Source organism: Astyanax mexicanus, chromosome 22 (assembly GCF_023375975.1).
Source record: "Astyanax mexicanus isolate ESR-SI-001 chromosome 22, AstMex3_surface, whole genome shotgun sequence".
NCBI classification, from domain to species: domain Eukaryota; kingdom Metazoa; phylum Chordata; class Actinopteri; order Characiformes; family Acestrorhamphidae; genus Astyanax; species Astyanax mexicanus.
The window spans coordinates 8,288,375-8,311,807 of NC_064429.1; the positions used below are offsets into that span (position 1 = coordinate 8,288,375).

General features: G+C 41.9%; 1 protein-coding gene across 1 annotated transcript in view; it reads left to right on the forward strand.

Annotated features, from left to right (window-relative positions):
- Window positions 1-23,433, forward strand: part of cemip2 (cell migration inducing hyaluronidase 2) — a 71,926-nt gene that overhangs the window by 753 nt on the left and 47,740 nt on the right. Inside the window, exons 2-5 of the mRNA XM_049470205.1 lie at window positions 6,776-6,902; window positions 10,450-10,810; window positions 11,874-12,014; window positions 14,217-14,784. Coding sequence (XP_049326162.1) covers window positions 10,471-10,810; window positions 11,874-12,014; window positions 14,217-14,784 — 1,049 coding nt within the window. The 5' untranslated portion in view covers window positions 6,776-6,902; window positions 10,450-10,470. The remainder of the gene's footprint in view (window positions 1-6,775; window positions 6,903-10,449; window positions 10,811-11,873; window positions 12,015-14,216; window positions 14,785-23,433) is intronic.

The window sequence follows — 23,433 nt, forward strand, 5'->3', positions numbered from 1 at the left end:
TCATCGTCTATAAGTTTAACTATAGGTACAATTGTTTGATGATCTGAGTTAATCAAAAATTTTGCTCTATAATTCTACGTTCACAATACCAGGCTGAAGTGACTCAAATCGGATTTTTTGCTCAATGTAGCTCAGATCAGATTTTTTCATGGCGGTGTGAAATCAGATTTGAGTCATTTTTATATGTGGTCTTAAATCGGATACGTATTTAATCCATGGACATGCGACATGAATGTGAACGGTCAAATCGAGATTCATGCATCTTTTTGCTTTTACGCATTAGCATTAGCATTAGCGCTACGTGCTTTTCTCTCGTACCCACACTGCATCTCTTCAAGTCAAGTCAAGTCAAGTAGTTTTATTGTCAATGCTGCATATGTACAGGACATACATAGAATTGAAATTACGTTACTCTCCTTCCCAATTTTACAGCAAGTACAGATAATGGATAATAAAGAAAAATAAAGAAAAAGGGGAGACACTATGTGTACAATACAGCAGCAGGGACACAGACATACATGAGACAGAACAAGGTGCAGTAGTGGTGGGGGTGAAATAGATATATAAATAGAAATAAAAAGAAATAAATATAAAATCTAAATCTAAATGAGTGGGAGACACTATATGTACAATACAACAAAAACACAATAGACATTTGTGAGACAGAAGATAATAGTGCAATATTAATGGTGATTAAGATCAAGTGACAATATAAATAGAACCCGTATAACAGTAGTGCAATGTTGTATCTAGCTTAAGGCTGGTAAAGTTCTTAAAGTTCCCAGTTCTTGGGGAATTAAAGTGTGTATGACAGTGCAGCGTAACAGTAGTGCAGGTATTGGGTGTGTAGTGCAGGTCCTTTTACAAAAGTTACAGTACTGTGTGTGTTCTAGTGCAGAGTTTCAGTACTGTGTTGGTGGGAGGATGTGGGGTCAGGATGATGAGAGTGTGTGTGCTGTGGGCAGGATTGGGATGGGGGGTAGAGCAGGAAGAGAGTTCAGCATCCTCACAGCCTGATGGATGGGGCTGTCTCGCAGTCTGCTGGTCCTAGACCCGAGACTCCGCAGTCTTCTCCCTGATGGCAGCAGGCTGAAGAAGCTGTGTAGTGGGTGGGAGGGATCTCCTGCCAGACGGAGGGCTTTCCGCGTGAGGCCGGAGCTGTACAGGTCCTGAAGGGAGGGGAGAGAGGTGCCAACGATCTTCTCAGCTGCTCTCACGATGCGCTGGAGGGTCCTGCGGCAGGATGCTGTGCAGGCCCCGTACCACACGGTGAAACAGCTGGTCAGGATGCTCTCGATGGCCCCTCTGTAGAAAGTGGTCATGATGGGGGTGGGGGCTCCAGCTCTTCTCAGCTTGCGGAGAAAGTAGAGACGCTGGTTTGCCTTCCTGGCCAGTGATGCTGAGTTGGTGCTCCAGGAGAGGTCCTCTGTGACGTGCACACCCAGGAACTTGGTGCTGCTCACCCTCTCCACAGCAGTTCCGTTGATGGACAGAGGAGTGTGCAGTGTGTGAGTTCTCCTGAAGTCCACAACAATCTCCTTAGTCTTCTCTGTGTTCAGAGAGAGATTGTTGTGTTTGCACCAGGAGGCCAGGCGGCTCACCTCGCTCCTGTAGTGTGACTCATCGTTGTTGCTGATGAGACCCACCACCGTCGTGTCATCCGCAAACTTGACGAAGAGGTTGGAGGTGTGTTCTGGTGTGCAGTCGTGGGTCAGCAGAGTGAACAGGAGTGGGCTCAGTACACATCCTTGGGGAGCCCCTGTGTTCAGTGTGGTGATGCTGGATGTGTTGCTGCCAACCCGCACTGCCTGTGGTCTACCAGTCAGGAAGTCCAACAGCCAGTTGCACAGGGAAGTGCTCAGCCCCAGACTGTCCAGTTTGTGTATGAGCTGTTGGGGGATGATTGTGTTGAATGCTGAACTGAAGTCAACAAACAGCATTCTGACGTAGGTGTCTTTCTTGTCCAGGTGTGTGAGGGCTGAGTGGAGAACAGTGGAGATGGCATCATCGGTCGAGCGATTTGACCGATATGCAAACTGGTAGGGGTCCAGGGAGGAGGGGAGTGAAGACTTGATATGGTGCATTGATCCTGCTGAATGCTCTCCTCACACTGTCTTGGGAGAGCGTTAGCACCTGGTCACCAGGAGGAGGGATGGATTTCTGGGCGGGTGTGTTGTTGAGTGGCTCGAACCTTGCGAAGAATCCATTCAGGTCGTTCAGCAGAGATGTGTCGCTGTTGCAGGTCTGTGGATGGGGTTTGTAGCCTGTGATAGACTGAATCCCTTGCCACAGGTTCCGTGTGTCTCTGCTGTCGCTGAAGCGTTGGGATATCTTCTTGGAGTACTGCCTCTTAGCTTTCCTGATGCCGCGGGACAGGTTGGCCCTGGCTGTCCTCAGGCCTGCCTGGTCTCCAGCTGTGAAAGCTGCATTTCTAGCCTTCAGGAGCTTGTGGACCTCTCCTGTCAGCCATGGCTTCTGATTAGCCCGAACAGTGATGGTCTTGAGGTCGGTTACATCATCAATGCACTTGGTGATGTAGGCAGAGACAGTTTCTGTGTACTCCTGAATGTCCGTGGAGTTGTTGTGGGTGGCAGCCTCTCTAAACATGTTCCAGTCTGTTGTGCTGAAACAGTCCTGAAGTGCCTCTGAGGAGCCCTCTGGCCACACTCGTACCTGCTTCAGAACTGGTTTGGAGACTTTAACCAGTGGTCTGTAAGCTGGCATTAGCATAATGGTGAGGTGGTCAGACGCTCCGAGGTGGGGGAGGGGGGAGGCTCTGTAAGCCCCTCTTTTTGTAGTAAAGACCTGGTCCAAAGTGTTGTTTCCCCTGGTTGGAAAGTCTATGTGTTTAAAAAGTCCAGAAAACACACTCTTTGGGTCTGCATGGTTGAAATCTCCAGCCAGAATGAGAAAAGCATCTGGGTGTGCTGTCTGCTGCTCACTGATGTACTGGTACAGTTCATTCAGTGCTTCACTCCTCACGCTGTTGTTGGAGGTCGGAGGGATGTAAACAGCAGCGATCAGCACGGCGGAGAAATCTCTCGGTAGATAGAACGGACGGCATTTGATAATCATCAGTTCCACTACCGGTGAGCAGTGTTTACAGACCACAACAACGTTCCGACACCAAGCATCGCTGATGTAAACACAGAGTCCGCCGCCGCGGCTCTTACCTCCGTCAGCTAGCGCGCGGTCCGCCCGATAGCATGTTAGCCTCTCCAGCTGAACGGCATGGTCCGGGACGCTGTTGTTGAGCCAAGTTTCCGTGAAAATATAAACACAACAGTCTCTCACGGTCTTCTGAGTTGACTGAAGTAAGCGGATGTAGTCCAGTTTATTGTCCAACGATCTTACATTCGCCAAAAGCATGGTGGGGATAGCTGGCTTGTGTGGGCTAGCTGCTAGCCTCGCTCGGATACCTCCCCGCTTACCGCGCTTCTGCCGTCTCTCCCGCCGCCTGTGGCGCTTCCATTGTGGGCGAGCTGCAGCGGTGGGGGTCGGTGGGGGTGCGGGTGTCCGGAGCACGCCGCAGGCTCGCAGCTCTTCTCGGAGATCGCGGTTTAAATCCAAAAGTGAGTTTCTACCGGCTTCCAGCAGAAACTCACGGCTGTAGGTGCGTTTCAGGACGTGAACGCACGACAAAGACGTACAAAAACAGGACAAAAAACACGAAAGCGCTGTATCCTCGGGAGAGCGAGAAGCCGCAGCGTGTGCACGCGCCGCCATCTTAGAACAATATCTATAGCTGCAGCTGTGCAGCTATAGCTGCAAAAAAACAGCAAAAGCTAACCGCCTGTCCTTTTTATCACCTCCTGGACCTGAGCATGAACTTCAGAGCAGCTGTTTACTCTCCACTCCAGCAAAAGATGCTCCACATATGAGCTGCTAACTCATCCATTTATAACCCTTTATAAAGCTATAGTCTCTCGTCTCTCTAATATGAGGGTTTTTGTTGTTGGTAAATAAGGCGGCGTTCTCTCTTTTGTATAATGATTGATTGTTATCTCCCACCTCACTGCAACAAGACTGTAATCCAGGGTTTCTCAGCTGCTGCAAAACAGTGGTTTGTGAGAGGCATGTGAGAGAACCACAGTGACGGTGTGGACTTTGGGAGAGATCCTTAACTTTCGCAAAATACAGTGTATGGTTCTCTTTGTCCTAACTTGCTAAATTATGATTCTCTCTTACTTAACTCTCACAAAACTGTGGCTCCTTTTTAACTCTCACAAAACTGTGGTTCTCCATTGCCTAACTTTTACAAATATGTGGTTCTCTCTTACCTAACTCTTACAAATCTGTGACTCCTTTTTAATTAAGTCTTACAAATCTGTGGTTCTCACTTACCTAACTCTTACAAATCTGTGGTTCTCTCTTACCTAACTCTTACAAATCTGTGACTCCTTTTAAATTAACTCTTACAAATCTGTGGTTCTCTCTTACCTAACTCTTACAAATCTGTGGTTCTCTCTTACATAACTCTTACAAATCTGTGACTCCTTTTTAATTAACTCTTACAAATATGTGGTTCTCTCTTACCTAACTCTTACAAATCTGTAGTTCTCTCTTACAAATCTGTGACTCCTTTTTAATTAACTCTTACAAATCTGTGGTTCCCTCTTACCTAACTCTTACAAATCTTTGTTCTCTCTTACCTAACTCTTACAAATCTGTGGTTCTATCTTACCTAACTCTCACAAAACTGTGGCTACTTTTTAACTAACTCTCACAAATCTGTGGTTCTCCATTACCTAACTTTTACAAATCTGTGGTTCTCACTTGCCTAACTCTTACAAATCTGTGACTCCTTTTTAATTAAGTCTTACAAATCTGTGACTCCTTTTTAATTAAGTCTTACAAATCTGTGACTCCTTTTTACCTAACTCTTACAAATCTGTGACTCCTTTTTAATTAAGTCTTACAAATCTGTGACTCCTTTTTACCTAACTCTTACAGATCTGTGACTCCTTTTTAATTAAGTCTTACAAATCTGTGGTTCTCACTTACCTAACTCTTACAAATCTGTGGTTCTCACTTACCTAACTCTTACAGATCTGTGACTCCTTTTTAATTAAGTCTTACAAATCTGTGGTTCTCACTTACCTAACTCTTACAAATCTGTGGTTCTCACTTACCTAACTCTTACAAATCTGTGGTTCTTTTTTTAATTGAGTCCTATAATTCTGTGGTCCTTAATCTCTTCATTCTTAAAAGTGGCTGCTTTTCAGTTAACTCTCGCAACTCAGTGGTTCATTGTCTCTTGACTATTGTAAACCTGTGGTTCTCGTTCTCAACTTTAACAACCCATGATTCCCTCTTACTTAACTTTCACAAATTGGTGGTTCCCTCTAACCTAACTCTCACAACACTTTGTTTTTTGCTTGCTTGGTGAGTGCTGATAAGTATAAGGACAAAAGAATTGGGACACCTTTTCATTCAAACAGTTTGTCCTGCTTTTGTTGGAATAACTTGTCTCTACTGTCCATGGAAGGCTTACGTATTATATTATTACTACATTTTAAAGCATTGCTGTGAGGATTTGATTGCATTCAGTGAGTTTAGTGAGTTTAGATGGAGCTTTGGTGAGGTAACTTTCACAAATCGGTGGCTGTTTTTTAGTTCTGTGGTTCTCTCTCACAAACCTGTGGCTCCTTTTCAGTTAACCCCCAAATCTGTGGTTCTCCATTACCCAACTCTCACAACTCTGTAGTTCACTCTCACAAATCTGTGGTTCTCCATTACCTAACTCTCCCAACTCTGTAGTTCACTCTCACAACTCTGTGGTTCTCCATTACCTAACGCTCACAACTCTGTAGTTCTCTCTCACAAATCTGTGGTTCTCCATTACCTAACTCTCACAACTCTGTAGTTCTCTCTCACAAATCTGTGGTTCTCCATTACCTAACTCTCACAACTCTGTAGTTCACTCTCACAACTCTGTGGTTCTCCATTACCTAACGCTCACAACTCTAGTTCTCTCTCACAAATCTGTGGTTCTCCATTACCTAACTCTCACAGCTCTGTAGTTGGTTCTTTCACTTATTTCTTACAAATATGTGGCTGCTTTTCAGTTAGCTCTCACAAATCTGGTTCTCTCACCTAACTATCACATCTGTGGCTGCTTTTGACTTAACTCTCACAAATCTGGCTCACTCTCACAAATCTGTGGCTCCTTTTTAATGAACTCTCTCAAATCTGTGGTTCACTCTCACTTGACTTTTATACACATGTGGGTTACTCTCACTTAACTCTCACAAATCTGTGTTTCCCTTTAACCTAACTCTCACAACACTGTGTTTCTTGCTTGCTTGGTGAGTGCTTAACTGGTTCTCACTCACTTACAGTTTGAGGGCAAAAGTATTAAGACACCCATTAGTTCAAACAGTTTTTATCTGCTTTTATTGGAATAACTATATTTGCTGTGCGTGGGAGGCTTATTACTACATTCTAAAGCATTGCTGTGAGGATTTAATTGCATTCAGTGACAGGAGCATTCATGAGTTCAGAATGTTGGATAAAGTCTTCCTCAACTCATCCCAAAAAGGTCCTTGTTAATCTGCATTAGAGGGTCCTATTCTTTTGGCAGTAGATCTGTACTGGGACTAGCCTACTGTCAGCAGTGGGGGCTGCCTAAAGTATTAAAGTATGAATGTATTCATACAAACACATGGAGAGTATGTGGTGCATCTCTGGCAAATCTGTAAAAATGAGAGACTGTAAGTAGTCTGAGTTTAAAGTGGACTGCTTTGTGTGACTGCTCTCATGTGTTTGCTTTTAGAATGTGGCCCCAACACTCGTCTTCAGGAAACCCAGACCCTCTGCTCAAGTGTTGATGTGTGAATTCCAAATCCCAAGTAGGAGTGAGTTGCTGAGACCAACGCCGCCGACCAGAAGTGTGAGATCAGGTAAAGCGGGACACTTTTTACCAGATTTTAGAACCTACACCATAATTACAGCAACATTTAAAGCAACATTTATACATATACACTTCACTTACAGCAACATTTATACATGTACACCACACGGACAGCAACGTTAAAGCAACATTTATACATTTACACCACACGGACAGCAACGTTAAAGCAACATTTATACATGTACACGACTTTTATGACAACATTTAAGCAACATTTATACATGTACAGCATGTTTACAGCATTATTTATACATGTACACGACTCCTACGACAACATTTAAGCAATGTTTATACATGTACACCATACTTACAGCCACGTTTATACATGTACAGCACACTTACAGCAACATTTATACATATATACATGTTTATAGCAACATTTAAACATGTACCCGACAACATTTAGGCAACATTTTATACATGTTCAGCTTGCTTACAGCATCATGTATTCATGTACACAACTCCTATGACAACATTTAAGCAACATTTATACATGTACCCAAGTTTTTAGCAACATTTATACATGTACACGACGACTCCGACAACATTTAAGCAACATTTACACATGTACACCACACTTACAGCAACATTTATACATGTACACCACACTTACAGCAACGTTAAAGCAACATTTATACATGTACACGACTTTTATGACAACATTTAAGCAACATTTATACATGTACCCAAGTTTATAGCAACATTTATACATGTACACCACACTTACAGCCACGTTAATACATATACACATGTTTATAGCAACATTTATACATGTACACCACACTTACAGCCACGTTAATACATATACACATGTTTATAGCAACATTTATACATGTACACCACACTTACAGCCACGTTAATACATATACACATGTTTATAGCAACATTTATACATGTAAACCACACTTACAGCCACGTTAATACATATACACATGTTTATAGCAACATTTATACATGTAAACCACACTTACAGCCACGTTAATACATATACACATGTTTATAGCAACATTTATACATGTAAACCACACATACAGCCACGTTTATACACTTACACGACTCCTACAACAACATTTAAGCAACATTTATACATGTACACCATACTTACAGCCAAGTTTATACATATACACATGTTTATAGCAACATTTATACATGTACACTACTTCTATGACAACATATAAGCAATATATTTTAAGTTTATCTGTTCTGAAACTTTATTTCTCAAGAAAAATGGGTTGGTTCAAACAGAAGGTGCTGAATCTTCTGAACTGTGTATCAGATGCAGATGTAAATACCTGGAAATAAAAACTGAAATCTGGATCTTTTGACTTATATTCGTTTTTTTTAATGTCAGACCCAAGTGTTTTTTTTCAGTCTACAGCAGAACTTATGGCATTGGTCTTATTGTTCCAGTACTTTTACCCATAAATAATGCATCGGGATTGATTACGGCACACAATGTGGTTCTTTTTTTTTTGTTGCATTGTATGTAGATTAATATGTCCCACATATTTGGAGCTCTGTTTTTGGACTCAGAAGGAGAATGAAATGTGTGCTGTTAGGAAGCTTCTTGTGTAGCCTGACTGCGGACCACCCCTCTAAGCTCCACTGAGCTTGGAACCTGAAATTGAACGTCATCCAGAAGAAACCTCTCTCTCTCTCTCTCTCTCTCTCTCTTTCTCTTTCTATCTCTCTCTTTCTCTCTTTTTCTCTCTTTCTTGTTTTCCCTGCAGTGAGTCAGCTTCTGAACTGCAGCAGCTCCTGAGATTGGGCTATTTCGGGTTGAGAGGACCTGTAAGACAGAATCAGATCAGATAACTGCTGGTGGATGGAAGCCCCTGGGGCCCTCAGGGTGTGTTATTAAGGCCCTGAGATGGCCTGTTCGCTCGCTGATGGCTCGCCCGGCTCTCATTAACCCACTTGTTGATTTGTGGAGGGAGGACAGCAGTGTGGTGGAGGGGGGCTGGTGGTTTGGTGCGGCTACAGGCTCTGCTGGTTTTCATTTACCCCCAGCCGCTGTCTCCGCACTCGGAGCAGCCAAAGCGCAGCGTTCCTCAACATTACGGCTGCGCGTGTTGTTTCTGAGCGCTGTGGGTTGCAGTCAACAGTCAGCAGTCAGTGTTTCCAAAGCTTCGGTAGCTCTCCAATACTGTCGTGCTTCTTAAAGAAGCCCTTTAATTCTTTCAGTCAACAGATCATGACAAAGCAGGCTGCTGTGCAGTGGTTATTGTGTTTGGATGCATTGTCAAAGACAATGGCCTCCAAACTGCGGGGGCTGATGGAGGTTTTGGGGGGGGGGTCTTTGGGGGGGTTTAAAAGCTGTATGTGGAAGTTTTTAAGGACATTACAGTGTTTTCCTCTTGGCTCGAGGGGGTGGGCTCTCTCTCATTCTCTAATTGGTGCCATGTGTTTGTGTAAATACCTCGAAAAAAAAAAAAAAAAAAACGTGCAAATCCACAAAAGAGCCCCCCAGCACAACGTCAGCGCTGCTAAACTCCAGCCTGAAACCCGAACCGCGCGACCAGAGAGCCATAACAGTTCTGCTGAAGTCATGCTTGCATAACCCAGCTGTCCAGGCAGAGGCGTGTGGTCGCCTGTTGTGTGAGGGATGATCAGAACGTCTTTATCGTACGTCTTTTGGGTGATTTTGAAAACCCCTTCATGCCCCAGTGCGAGATGCACCAATGAAAGACTTGCAATTATGAGTACGATACGATACAATACTATCACGATACATTGCCGATGATAATGATGATATCACAATACTGTGATTCTGCGATATTGAAGACATAATGAATAAAATAATTTTCTTAACTGGAGGTTAACTCTATTTATTTAATGCCACTGACTTTTGATTTGAAAAAACACTGTGGATCAACACCAGCAGATGTTGAGACATGTCTCTCCAAACCATCACTGATTGGTGGAAACTTCATACTAGACCTCGAGCAGTTTGGACTGTGTGTCTCTCCACTCTTCCTCCAGACTCTGCTCTCTTGATTTACTTTAAATGAAATGCAAAATCTACTGATGATCAGTGATGGAGAGTCATGTCTCAAGATCTGCTGGTGTTGATTACCTGTTATATCAAGTCAGAGATGCGGATTTCATTTTCCAGCAGGACTTGGCACACTGCCCAAACTTCCTAAAGTACCGATTGGCATATTATAATATTGTTTTAATTTTCAGAGATAGGATTTTTGGATTTTCATTGGCTGTAAGCCATAATAATCAACAATAAAATAAATAAACATTTAAAATAGATCACTCTGTGTGTTTAATACATCTATATAATATATGAGTTTCACATTTTAAACTGAATTACTGAACTAAACTATCTTTTCATTTATATTCAGATTTTTTGAGATGCACTAGTACAATATGATCTGTGATGTGAAATTTCAATGAAATGGCAGAAAAAAAAAAAACTTATTTTTTTTCTTTAGTGAGGAGGATTGAAACTCAAGTTTATGCTGTGTGTGTGTGTGTGTGTGTGTGTGTTTGTGTGTGGGTGTGGTTCTCTTTTTCTCCTCCTCTAGACATTGGAATACGCTGGGATCATGCAGGTGAACAATGGCCCCGGCCGCCTTCCCGTTTTCATGGCTCCGTCTAACGGGTCTGCAGGCTACGCTCCCGGCAGGATAGCACCCGTTCGGTCTCCACCTCCTGCCAAAGCTCCACCCCCACCACCACTGAAGCCCCCAGCCCCGCCCCTGAAGCCCTCAGTCCCGCCCCCTGCGAATTCTGCGGCCTTTCACTTGTCCGAGGCCAGGAGCCGGAGGGAGCACGCTCAGAACCAGCAGAGGAAGAACACCTACATCTGCACTGGAGTGTTCCTCGGGGCGCTGCTGCTCACTCTCATCCTGGTCCTCAGCCTTACCACCGGAGATGCCTTAGATGGTGAGGACCTGTCTCTCTGTCTGTGTGTGTGTGTGTGTGTGTGTGTTACTGATTAAAAGAATAAAGTTTTAATAAAGCACACATACACAATTTTTTAATATTTTTTAATGTGTGGAGTAAAGAACCAATCAAAAGTTTGGACACACATTCTTATTCAGTGTTTTTATTTAATTTCTTTTCTGCAATTTATATTAATATTAAAGACATGAAAACAGTTAAGGGACACACATGAAATTATGTAATAAACAGTAAAAAAAAATGGTCTTACAGAAAAGAAAAGCAACAACTATTGTTTATTGTTTAGCACTTCCAGGAACACATTGGTATGCAGACACATCACAATATGCAAATCAGGCAATCAATAATACCGCCCCCCACTCTGCTGACGTCCAATCATCTGCGTCTCCCTGCTATCAGTGGCACACTGCTGCAGCTCAGCCAATCCGCTCAGCACAGCTCTCTCTCTTGTCCCACCTCTAAACCCATACATCACCCCATACATACAAGTGCCCCTCACAACCTACCTCTCACATTTTTTAGCATTTCTTTTTTTAGGAGCAGCATTATGACTTTTTTTTAAATCATCCCAAAACAACACTTAACTGATTTTACTGAGTGAAAGATTATTATTACCGTGTAGATTATTAAAAAATACTTTTTATTCAGATGCCGTAAGATATTCATTTTTTTATCATGCAACATGTTGTTTATGTGGTGTTACAAATAAATAAGGTTACTTTTCATCATGTCAGGATGTGTATGACCAGTTTTTAGTCAGATCCCCCAGCTCTATGCTATAAACTATTATACTGTATTCATTAAAAGCTTTATTTTATTTTAATTGCTGTTTTCATTTCTCCTGTCCTCTTCTGAACCTCAGCCAAGCTCAGAGGGAGTAGATCAACTCCAACACTCCCCCAAAACACCAGAGCCAGTTTTAAATCACTGTGTTCCTCCTACAGTTCCTTTTTGGCTCCTTATCTCTGCACTGACCTACTCTGAACATATTAAAAAATGCATAAAAGCTACTTATTTCAGTAATTTTCCTTTATGTCTGTTCCAGAGAATTGTCCAGATCAGGACCTGACACTGAGGAACTGGAACCCGGGTCAGAACCCAAAGAAGGCTGTGGTGGTGGGCAGTGGTGAACGGCTCCGCCTGGCCTCCTCAGCCACACTACAGTCCCTCACTATTCTCTCAGGAGGTGAGAAAATATGGGAGACATAAAAATGGCATTCTATACTGTTAAAGGTCTCCTTACATATTTGTTTCATTTATTTTAAAATGTGTAGTTGTGGTCTTTAGTGTGAATAAATGCCATATTAAAAAAAAAGGTGCTCCGGTGATCCGGTATAACACTGTGTTAGGATTTCAGCTCTTGCTCATGAATATTCATAGATGCAAACATATCGCCTCTGATTGGCTTACATGGCTGCATCGTAGATTATAGAATACTGTCATCCAAACTATAAAAAAACATACAGAAAACAAAAAAGTACTAAACAAACCAGAACATGTTTTATATATTAGGTTCTTTCAAAGTAGCTTTCAGTTAACAGTTAGCATCAAGAGTTAATTACTTGAATTTCTTGTCTCTTAATTAAGTGTTTGAGAGCATCAGTTAAAGTAAAGTAGTGAAGCGGTAGAGTTACAGGTATACAGTGAATAGTGAATATTTAAGTAATGCTCTAATCCATATTATGAGAAGCAAGAACTACCTAACTAAATAAAGAAAAAATGTGACTTTAAGAAATGAAAGTCAGGTAATCTGAAAACAAGAATTTCAAGAACATTACCAATGTCAGTATCAGTGCTGTGACTGATTAGAGAGCTGTACTACACCCTCATAAATATTGCTCTGCTCAGCAGTGGAGCTGTTATCAGGAATTGAGTGCTGATGCTGAGGATGAGGGAGTGGTGACAGATTGTGCAGGTGTGCTGTAGATTACGGTTGTACACCTGTGCTGTAAACTACTAAACTACTATGTCGTAAAAACACAGGGTGTGTTAAGATACTAAAGACTGCTGAAGGATGGGTGGAGGGGGGACAGATGGAGGTCCAGAACTTCGGAGCTGAACTCATTATGATTTTTTAAATTAGGCCTGGATGACGTTATATAAAAATTAAAGCCTCAATATTCTCTAAATATGAGTGACATCAGTGACTAATATTTTTTTCCCTTGTATAACAAGTGAAAAAAGACTGTAAACCTTTTATTCCGTTTATTTTAGATGTGCCAAAATAGTTAAAAAACGCATGATTTAGAGCTATCAAATAGTGTTTAATGAAACCAAAATTACGACTTTCCTAAAGATGTCTGCCTAAAAGTCTTAACACTAAATGAGACTAAAGCGATATAACTGCAAAAACATTAGAAATGAGGGGAATCTGGTCTAATGCACTGCCAGTATGATCAGGAGATTGCTGGTTCGAATCCCGGACATGCAGCTTGCCATCGAAACAGAGTCGCTGCCCTTATAGAAAAACACCTAGTTTAAGAGGTGCCCAAACCTTTGACTAGTACTGTATTTTTATTTTCTTGGTCTTTTTTTAATATCCAGATGAGGCAGCGAGTTTCTCTTGTGCTCCAGACACAAGTATCATCTATTAGCTTGTTATAGTAGCGTGCTCAGCTAACTCCTCCGGGTGGTGGACGGATGGTTTCGCTGTTATTACGTATGTTTTAGCAGTGATGTAATGTTAATGTGGGCGGGGCTTCGCTGTTAGGGATGCATTGAGATCTGCTTTGGTGTTTACGCTACAATAATAATATGAGCTAGGGCTGCAATGTTTAGTCGATATAATCAATAATGTTGGTTATTTAAATGTGTCGACTATAAATTTGATTGTAACAGTATCCCAAACTCCACATATTTATTTCATATTTACTTGTTAAATATCAGTACTTTCCACATTTAAACAACATCTAGACATTTAAAAGCCTTTTAAATCTCATGTTCAGCTGTTTCTATCGTTTTTAGAAAAGAAGAACATGGCAGAAATATACGTTGACTAATCGACTAATCGAAAAAATAATCATCAGATTAGTCGACTTCCAAAATAATCATTAGTTGCAGCCCTTATATGAGCATATCGTTGCTGTCCAATGAAAAACACTTATCTCCAAAACAGCAGTTTTACAAGATGGAAGTCAATGTAAAAAGAGTTTCAGGTCTTTTTGAAGAGTTTCTATTGGTCTGTTCCATCAATCAATTTTGGCACAGTGTAAGAGACATTTTGTCTGTGCAAATTATGTAGTAAACTAAAAATCGACAAAAATGGAGATAAGTGTTTTTCACAGCACAGCGACGATATGGAAACCTTAATTTAGCTGCGTTTTATGTATCAAAGCTTAAGTCTTTTTTTAATCCTCTTTTTTGTGTGTTTTTTATTTTATTTTTTTAGGTTCGGTCGTCTTTGCTGACAATAAGGACGGTTCCAAGAACATAACCCTGCAGACCCGCCACGTTCTCATTGATGATGGAGGTTCTCTTCACATTGGTGGTCCCAAATGCCGCTATCGTTCGAGGGCCACCATCACTCTGGTGGGCCGTTCAGATGACGCCTCCATCGCAGAAGTCCCCGTCTTCGGCCGGAAGTTCGTGGGCGTGCGGGCCGGGGGAACCCTGGAGCTCCACGGAGTCGCTCGGCCCTCCTGGACCTTCCTCACCCGCACGGTGCCCGCCTCCGGCCTGGCCACGGGCGGCTACGCCTTCCAGAAGAACTTCAGCCGGGGCATCAACCTGCGCGTTCTGGACCAGGACACCGGAACCATGCTGACTGACGAGCGCTTCGACACGCACGACTCGCTGAACGACAGCCGGAGACTCGGCCAGCAGCTGCGCTCGCTGCCCCCCGGACGCATCGTCGCCCTGGCTGTGGGCGACTCCGCTGTCAAGAGCCTGCTGGAAGAGACCAAGAAGACCATCCAGGAGCTTCTGGGGAGCAGCTACGTTAACGACCTCAAATACAGGTACATATACTGACATACTGTAGATCTTATTCTAATATATTTTAATTTATTTTATTATAAACTATAATGCTACTTAATATACTGACAATTACTAAAAACAAATTAAATAATATTTAAGTTTAAATAAAAAATATCTGCAGAGTCAATTTAAAATAAAATTGGGATGAATATAATTTGTGAAAGTATGTGATAGTATGTGAAAATAAGAGCTGTGGTATTGCTTGGTGGTTACTAGGTGGTTGCTGTGGTTTAGCTTATTGGTTACTGGGTAGTTGCTGTGGTACTATTTAGTGGTTACTAGGTGGTTGCTGTGGTATTGCTTACTGGTTACTCTGTGGTTGCTGTGGTATTGCTTACTGGTTACTAGGTGGTTGCTGTGGTATTGCTTAATTGTTACTGGATGGTTGCTGTGGTACTGCTTACTGGTTACTAGGTGGTTGCTGTGGTATTGCTTACTGGTTACTAGGTGGTCGCTGTGGTATTGCTTACTGGATACTATGTGGTTGCTGTGGTATTGCTTACTGGTTACTATGTGGTCGCTGTTGTATTGCTTACTGGATACTATGTGGTTGCTGTGGTATTGCTTACTGGTTACAATGTGGTTGCTGTGGTATTGCTTACTGGATACTATGTGGTGGCTGTGGTATTGCTTACTGGATACTATGTGGTGGCTGTGGTATTGCTTACTGGATACTATGTGGTGGCTGTGGTATTGCTTACTGGATACTATGTGGTGGCTGTGGTATTGCTTACTGGATACTATGTGGTGGCTGTGGTATTGCTTACTGGTTACTATGTGGTGGCTGTGGTATTGCTTACTGGATACTATGTGGTGGCTGTGGTATTGCTTAGTCGTTGCTGTGGTGTTGCTAAGTCAGGGGTTTGCTAATGTGTTTAATGGTTGTTTCTGCATTGCTACAAAGCTGCTTTACAACAGCCTCAGTTGTAAAAAGTGCTATATAAATATACTAGGTTACTAGTTGGTTTCTGTGGTATTGCTTAGTGGTAACTACGTGGTTGCTGTGGTGTTGCTAAGTGTTTGTTATGGTTTTTCAGGGGTTTGCTAAGATGTTTAATGGTTGCTTCTGCATTGCTGTAAAACTGCTTTTTGACAGGATCAGTTGTAAAAAGCGCTATATAAATACATTTTGTTTGATTTGGTTTAGGGTTGTTGCTGTGGCATTGCCTAGTGGTTGCTAGGGGGTTACTGTGGTATTGCTTGGTGTGGTATTGCTTAATGGTTACTAGGCGTTGCTGTGGTGTTGCTTAGTGTAGAATTGCTTAGTGGTTATTAGGTGGTTGCTGTGGTGTTGCTTAGCTGTTACTAGGTGGATGCTGTGGTATTGCTTAGTGTGGTATTGCGTAATGGTTACTAGGTGATTGCTGTGGTATTGCTTACTGGTTACTATGTGGTGGCTGTGGTATTGCTTACTGGATACTATGTGGTGGCTGTGGTATTGCTTAGTCGTTGCTGTGGTGTGGCTAAGTCAGGGGTTTGCTAATGTGTTTAATGGTTGTTTCTGCATTGCTACAAAGCTGCTTTACAACAGCATCAGTTGTAAAAAGTGCTATATAAATATACTAGGTTACTAGGTGGTTTCTGTGGTATTGCTTAGTGGTTACTAGGTGGTTGCTGTGGTGTTGCCAAGTGTTTGTTATGGTTTTTCAAGGTTTTGCTAATATGTTTAATGGTTGCTTCTGCATTGCTGTAAAGCTGCTTTGTGACAGGATCAGTTGTAAAAAGCGCTATATAAATACATTTTGTTTGATTTGATTTAGGGTTGTTGATGTGGCATTGCCTAGTGCTTGCTAGGGGGTTGCTGTGGTATTGCTTGGTGGTTGCTGTGGTATTGCTTAGTGGTAACTAGGCATTGCTGTGGTGTTGCTTAGTGTAGAATTGCTTAGTGGTTATTAGATAGTTGCTGTGGTGTTGCTTAGCTGTTACTACGTGATTGCTGTGGTATTGCTTACTGGTTACTGTGTGGTTGATGTGGTGTTGCTTAGCTGTTACTAGGTGGTTGCTGTGGTATTGCTTAGGTGTTACTAGGTAGTTGCTGTGGTATTGCTTAGTGGTTACTAGGTGGATGCTGTGGTATTGCTTAGTGTGGTATTGCGTAAAGTTTTTATGCCCCAAAATCGTATATATTGCATAAAATCTAAAAGAAAATTGGCAGCTGAGCTGTCTTTTAGCCTTGCTGGGGGGGTGTAATGAACTGTGCAGATACAGGGCTACAGTCTGTAACTGTGCTCTTACACAGTGACCTGCAAAGTATGAGTATTGTTGTTGTTAGGCTTCAGACTTTACTAGAAAGTTCTCCTAAGAATCAGTGGTCACTGTGCTGAGAAATGTTTGTGTAGCTGTTTAATTGCTCCCCTGGTACCAGTAGCGGGGGTAAATAAACCCGCCCCCTATCTCCAGCGTGTTTGCTTTGATAGCAGTGAACAGTTGAAGCCTCGGGGCTGTTGGAGCTAGGTTAAGCGCTGCAATTAGCGGCTAAAAGGTTCATTTCTCTGCATTTGTTGCTCCATGCTGGCATCATCCTATCTGCCAATGCTTAATCATTCCATGGAAAATGTTCTAGAGGATCCCCCCCTTCAAATCCCCTCCCCACACTGTTTCCTGTATTCATACAGGAAAATAATTTCTGGAGGGTCAGCCAGGCACGTTTCCAGGATTTGTGCAGGAAAAAAAGCTGACTTGCGCTTTTCTGTGCCATCTCTATCGTTCCAATGAGAAGCAAGGTTTACCACTGTCGATTTCCACATATAAATAAAATAAAATCTGAAAGCAAACACATACAGTATTTGGTATCCAAGGCTATGTTCACATTACAAGTGTGAAAAGTGATCTGTATCTGTGTGTAATGTTAACGAATCTGTTCCTGAAACATGCCACATGCGCCTCACACTGATACCTCTATAAACGTCTCCTTCTTCACCAACAACAAAAACCCTCATATTAGAGAGACGAGAGACTCGTAGCTTTATAAAGGGAAATGGATGAGTTAGCAGCTCATATGTGGAGCATCTTTTGCTGGAGTGGAGAGTAAACAGCTGCTCTGAAGTTCATGCTCAGGTCCAGGAGGTGAAAAAAGGACAGGTGGTTTGCTTTTGCTGTTTTTTCACCTATAGCTGCACAGCTGTGCCAAGAGATGCAGTGTGGGAGTACGAGAGAGAAGCACGTAGCGCTAATGCTGATGCTAATGCGTAAAAGCAGAAAGGACCACATATAAAAGTGACTCAAATCTGATTTGAAAAAATCTGATTAGGCACGTTCACACAGCCATAAACAAATCTGATCTGAGACACTTTGATTTTGCGGGAAAACACTGCACTGACTTTGGACTTGATATAACACAGTAGATTTGTAAATCAAGGGATCAGACTCTGTAGGAAGTGTGGAGAGACACACAGTTCAAGCTGCTTGAGGTCTAGTGTGAAGTTTCCACCAATCAGTGATGGTTTGGAGAGACATGTCTCAACATCTGCTGGTGTTGATCCACTGTGTTTTATTATCAAGTCTAAATTCAGCTTCCCTCTGCTACTGACAACTTTTATGGAGATGTGGATTTCATTTTCCAGCAGGACTTGTACCAATGAAGTTAATGCCTGTGAACCATGTTAACCATCAACCTTGAACAGATTTAACAGGGGAACTGGCTGTTCCAAATATGTTTTTTTTTTTTTAATAGCTTCTTGCTAAGTCGTTACTACTGCTTTACCACTAGTAGCTGCTTTGGTGTTTATGCAGTGTTTCTAATTGGTTACTATGATATTGTAGTTTTTTTTTATCACTGTTACAAAACTCCTTTAAAGCCTGCGTCTTAATGAAATTGAATTTTTTAGTGATTTCTGCTCACCCGTAACCTGTACTAGACTTTAAACCCCAGCTATAGAGAGACTCCTCTCCTCCTGCAGAAATGTGGAAAATCCTGCTGTTTGTTTAAAGCTCCTGTAGCCACAGTTTGGCCTGTAGGCAGTGGGCCAGGTGAGAGAGCAGAGCGGAGCAGTGAGCTGGTGTCAGTCGGGGGTGAGGGGGCTTACTCTCAGTGGTGTTCTGTTGCTGGTTCTGGTGGATGTTGGGTGTTGTATTTGTCGTGCAAGAGCTTGGAAAGGTTTCTTATAATGGGTGGCTTGTAAGGGAAGGGACAGGACGTACACACACACACACACACGCACACACACGCACACACGCACACACACACGCATTCACGCATTCACGCATTCAAAGTGAGGTGTGACAATCAGGAAATCTGATTTTACACGTACTCACTGCAAAAAAAAAAAAAATTGTAAGAGTATTATCATTGACATTTAGTCTTTTGAAAGTGCCACTTGTATATCATTTCAATTTTAAATCACTTAAAAGTTGTCACAATGCTCATTCTTTTAGCCTCTGACTACTAGCGGTTAGTAGCTAATGTCACTTGTCGCTTAGCTTGTTTTAACACAGTAAACGTGCAGGCTACAGTCTGATATACTTGCTTCTGAGCGGCTAAAGAGCTAGCACGGTTAGGGGCTAATGCTAATGTTCCTTCAGCTGTGCTAGCCAGGGTTAGCAGCAGGCCAAAAATTCTCACCTCTAAACAGGGGCTGTAACCGAAAACACACACACACACGCATTTACACATTCGCAGTGAGGTGTGACAATCAGGAAATCTGATTTTACACATACTCACTGCAAAAAAATAAATTTGCAAGAGTATTATCTTGTGTATTATTTTGTGTGTGTGTGTGTGTGTCTCTGTCTCTCTCTCTCTATGGTCTGTATATACACTATGGGCCCTGTCTTACACCCTGCACAAGGAGCGTCACAATGCTCATTCCTTTAGCCTCCGACTGCTAGCGGTTAGCAGCTAATCTCACGTCTCGCGTAGCTTGTTTTAAAACACAGTAAACGTGCAGGCTAAAGTCCGATATACTTGCTTCTGAACGGCTAAAGAGCTAGCACGGTTAGGGGCTAATGCTAATGTTCCTTCAGCTGTGCTAGCCAGGGTTAGCAGCAGGCTACAGGCCAAAAATACTCACCTCTAAACAGGGGCTGTAACTGAAATGGCTCCCTATTTACTAGTTAGGGCACTATTGAGTACGTCAGACATTTTTATTTGAGTTTCCGTATCATAAGTGTGAATTCGAATGTGATTTTGAGGACACTAAAAACTCCCATAATGCTTTATGATTTATAGTAAACATGGCTGCTTACTAAGTGAGCTAAATCTGTCCCAAAATACATTGCGGGTCTCGCTACTAAGCAACGGAGCGGACAGCGAGAGACCAGGGTTGCCAGATTGTTACAGCTGGATTCAGATAAAACCAATAGAGATTTAAGGGTAATTCCTTCTTCTGAGCCCCGCCCACCCGTGAAAACTCAGAAGCAAAAAACGGAAGCAAAAGCAAACGAGAGATTCCAGAAGTCCTTAACAGAAAAATAAATAAAAATTCCACAGAAAATTCAGAAAAACACAAAAAACTTAAAAATATGTATTTGCTATATATTTGTTCTCTTCTGTTTTTGCAACAACCAAGTCTTCTTTTTGATTCTTAAAATTTTATTAGCAGATTTATTTCTTTTTTTTTTTTTACGTAAAACATTTGGCACAAAATTCACTCAATATATTTTCCCCTGTAACTCTGAGTTTTAAGGACTCAAAAACAAGGGGTAGGTTAGAGATGAGAAATGGGATTGAGCCTAAGCTTTCTACTCATAGTCTCTGGTTTAGTGTGTGTGTGCGTCTTATTCTTTATCTCTCTCTATATGAAAGGTGTGTTTGCCTTTCGCCTTCTTTTCCTTTACACACACACACACACACACACACACACACACACACACACACACACACACACACACACACACACACACACAGTAAGAGTCTTTTCCTCCCACCTCTCCTCTGCTTCAGCTTTCCTGTGCTGCTGTATTCGTAGGCTCGGTTGGTGCTGGTCTTTGCCAGTTCGCCCTGTGAAAACAGAAACATCTGGCAGTGTGTCTGCAGAGTTACGCAACAGTCCTACCGGCCAGGCTGAGTCTCCACGCCCCCCCCATCGCTACAACCCTCACCCCAAGCACGCTTTCCTCCTGTAGTTTCCTGCACCTTTCCCAGCGCACACTGATCTATGGAGGACCAAAAATGCCAAAATTAAAATAAATAAATAAATAAAAACGTAAATAAATCACTCATTAAAATTAATATGGTGATTAAAACGGTAAATAATAATTATAATTAATAAAATTAATACATATACCTTAAAATAAATATATTAAATAGTTTTTTTATGGGTTTCTTTATTAACATTATTACAGTTTCCTTTTGATTCATTTGTTTACTTATATACAGAACTATTTATTTTCAGAACTTCATTAATTTCCCGATTTAATTATTTCTGTTTGTCCTTGTCCTAAAATAATAATAAAGGGGCTGTCCAGCAATGATGTCACGGTGTCTTAGCATTCCTATTGGTTGATCGGCGTCAGATACCCTAGATCGATTGTACTTGTACTTGTACGATGTCTTGCCTCGTTGGCGGTAACTTTGGTAACATGGAAGATTATTCAATAAAGATCTCTTAAATACTTTGATTCATTTTTTCTTAGAGGCGAGCAGCTGCATCTCTGAGCAGATCCAATCCCGAACCTCGCCCCGACATCTCAGCCGCTGGACTCTTCTGCTCATATCAGCTGCTCTCTATCTCTGGGCTTGATTGCTAAGCCTGTACATGAAAACACACCCCTTCAATATCATATAAGGTCTTTCACCACCAGTAGGTCTGGTGATATATGAAAATATGAAGACAGTGGTAATGCATTTCTACTAATTTCTACTACTGAGAAGCTCAGCAAAAAGAAACGCAAACAGTGTACTTCCTTTTTTGATAATATTATGTACCCAAGCATTTTATGTGTCTAAAGTTAGCTTCTTTAGTCTAAAAATGGATACACCCACTGTCACAAACAACATACACAGCATGTAGAAGGCAGAAATGAAAAGTGTACTAATTATAAAATGAACTGATCTCCTAATGCAGTAAAAGTAGGGCTTGTATAGCAGTATATTTACTGGAAGCTAATATTAAAGCTAGTGATGGTGTTGTTTACACTGAATGACCATTTAAAAGCTTTCAAAGAACACTGTTTGAAGGACAGGCATGCAGATTCACTTTGACCTCTGACCCTGCTTGTTTACGCCTGACCGTGAATGTGATTACCAAGGTCACACAAGTCCTCCAAACACCGGCCAGGAACCCTCAGATCCCCTCAGTGTAATCCAGCTCTGCTTTCTGTTTTTGTGGGCGCACTTAACTGGACCGCCGCAGCGGAACTGGCAGCCATCCGCTCGCTCTCCAGTCCTCTAATGAAGCTCTGCTGATCCACCCCAAATACCCAGGTGACCTCTCGCACTGTCCTGCAGGAAACAGCCGTTATTACGGCGCTTTCATGTGTCTAAAGCTTTTTTTCCTGAGAGCTGGAGCCGGATCGTCCCCGGTCTGAGCAGATAAGCCATCTTTGGAACGCCAGAGCGTGTTATTTTAGATGGGAAATAAAGTGCTGTGATTGGTGGAGGGAGGCGTTTGATGTTTTATGGCTGAGGGGCGGAGGTTGGGTATCTTCTGCCGAAGGACGTTTTATAGTCAAAGCTGTTGTTAAAGCTTGGGAATACTAACTGTGTTAACGAACATGGGTGGTTTATGGGGTATTATTTATTATAATCTGATTTCTGTGAATACATTATATAGCAAAACCTTAGCAACCACCTCGAACCACCTAGCAACCACTTAGATACAACATAGCAACCAACACATATATCGAAGTTCCACCTATCAACCGCTTAGCAATACCATAACAACCAGCCATGAATCAGCACTGCAATCACACTTGCAGTTTCTACAGGAACTGCAGTTTAGTTCTATTGGCAGTCTTGACTGCTTTTGGTAGCTTGATAGCAACCACAATGGACAACATAACAACACCTTAGCAACAACCTAGCAATTATTTAGCAACACCATAGCAACCAACCACAGATACCATAGAAAAACCCTAGCAACCACCAAGCAGCCACTTAGCAATACCATAGCAACCACAATGGACCCCATAGCAACACCTTAGCAACATCCTAGCAGGAATTTAGCAACCACTTAAAAGCAACATAGCAACCAATACGGAGACAATAGCGATACCTTAACATCCATCTAGCAGCCGCTTAGCAACACCATGACAACCAGCTATGAGTCAGCACTAAATACCATCATTGAAACCCCAATGCATGTTATTTTAGATGGTGAATAAAGTGCTGTGATTGGCAGTGGGAGGCGTTTGATGTTTTATGGCTTTTTTTTTTTTATGGAGCTTTTCGCTTGTGGTGAGAAAATGATCTGGTCTCTTTCTGACCCAGCTTTCAAATATACTTTTTAAAATTTAATTAAGCTAATCTGCAGTGAGGCACAGTTTAATCTGATATATTTTTTACATTCATTTTTTAAATTACATTTAAATATCCATGATAAAAAAACTTGCATTTTAACAAAACCAAGTGCAATTAATTGCAGTTAATCACAGAATATTGTTGTGATTATTTTTTTTTTTTGATTGACACCACCAAAAGTTACCATGTGTATAAAAAAAAAAAAAAAAAACAGTGAGGCCTGCTCAAACTG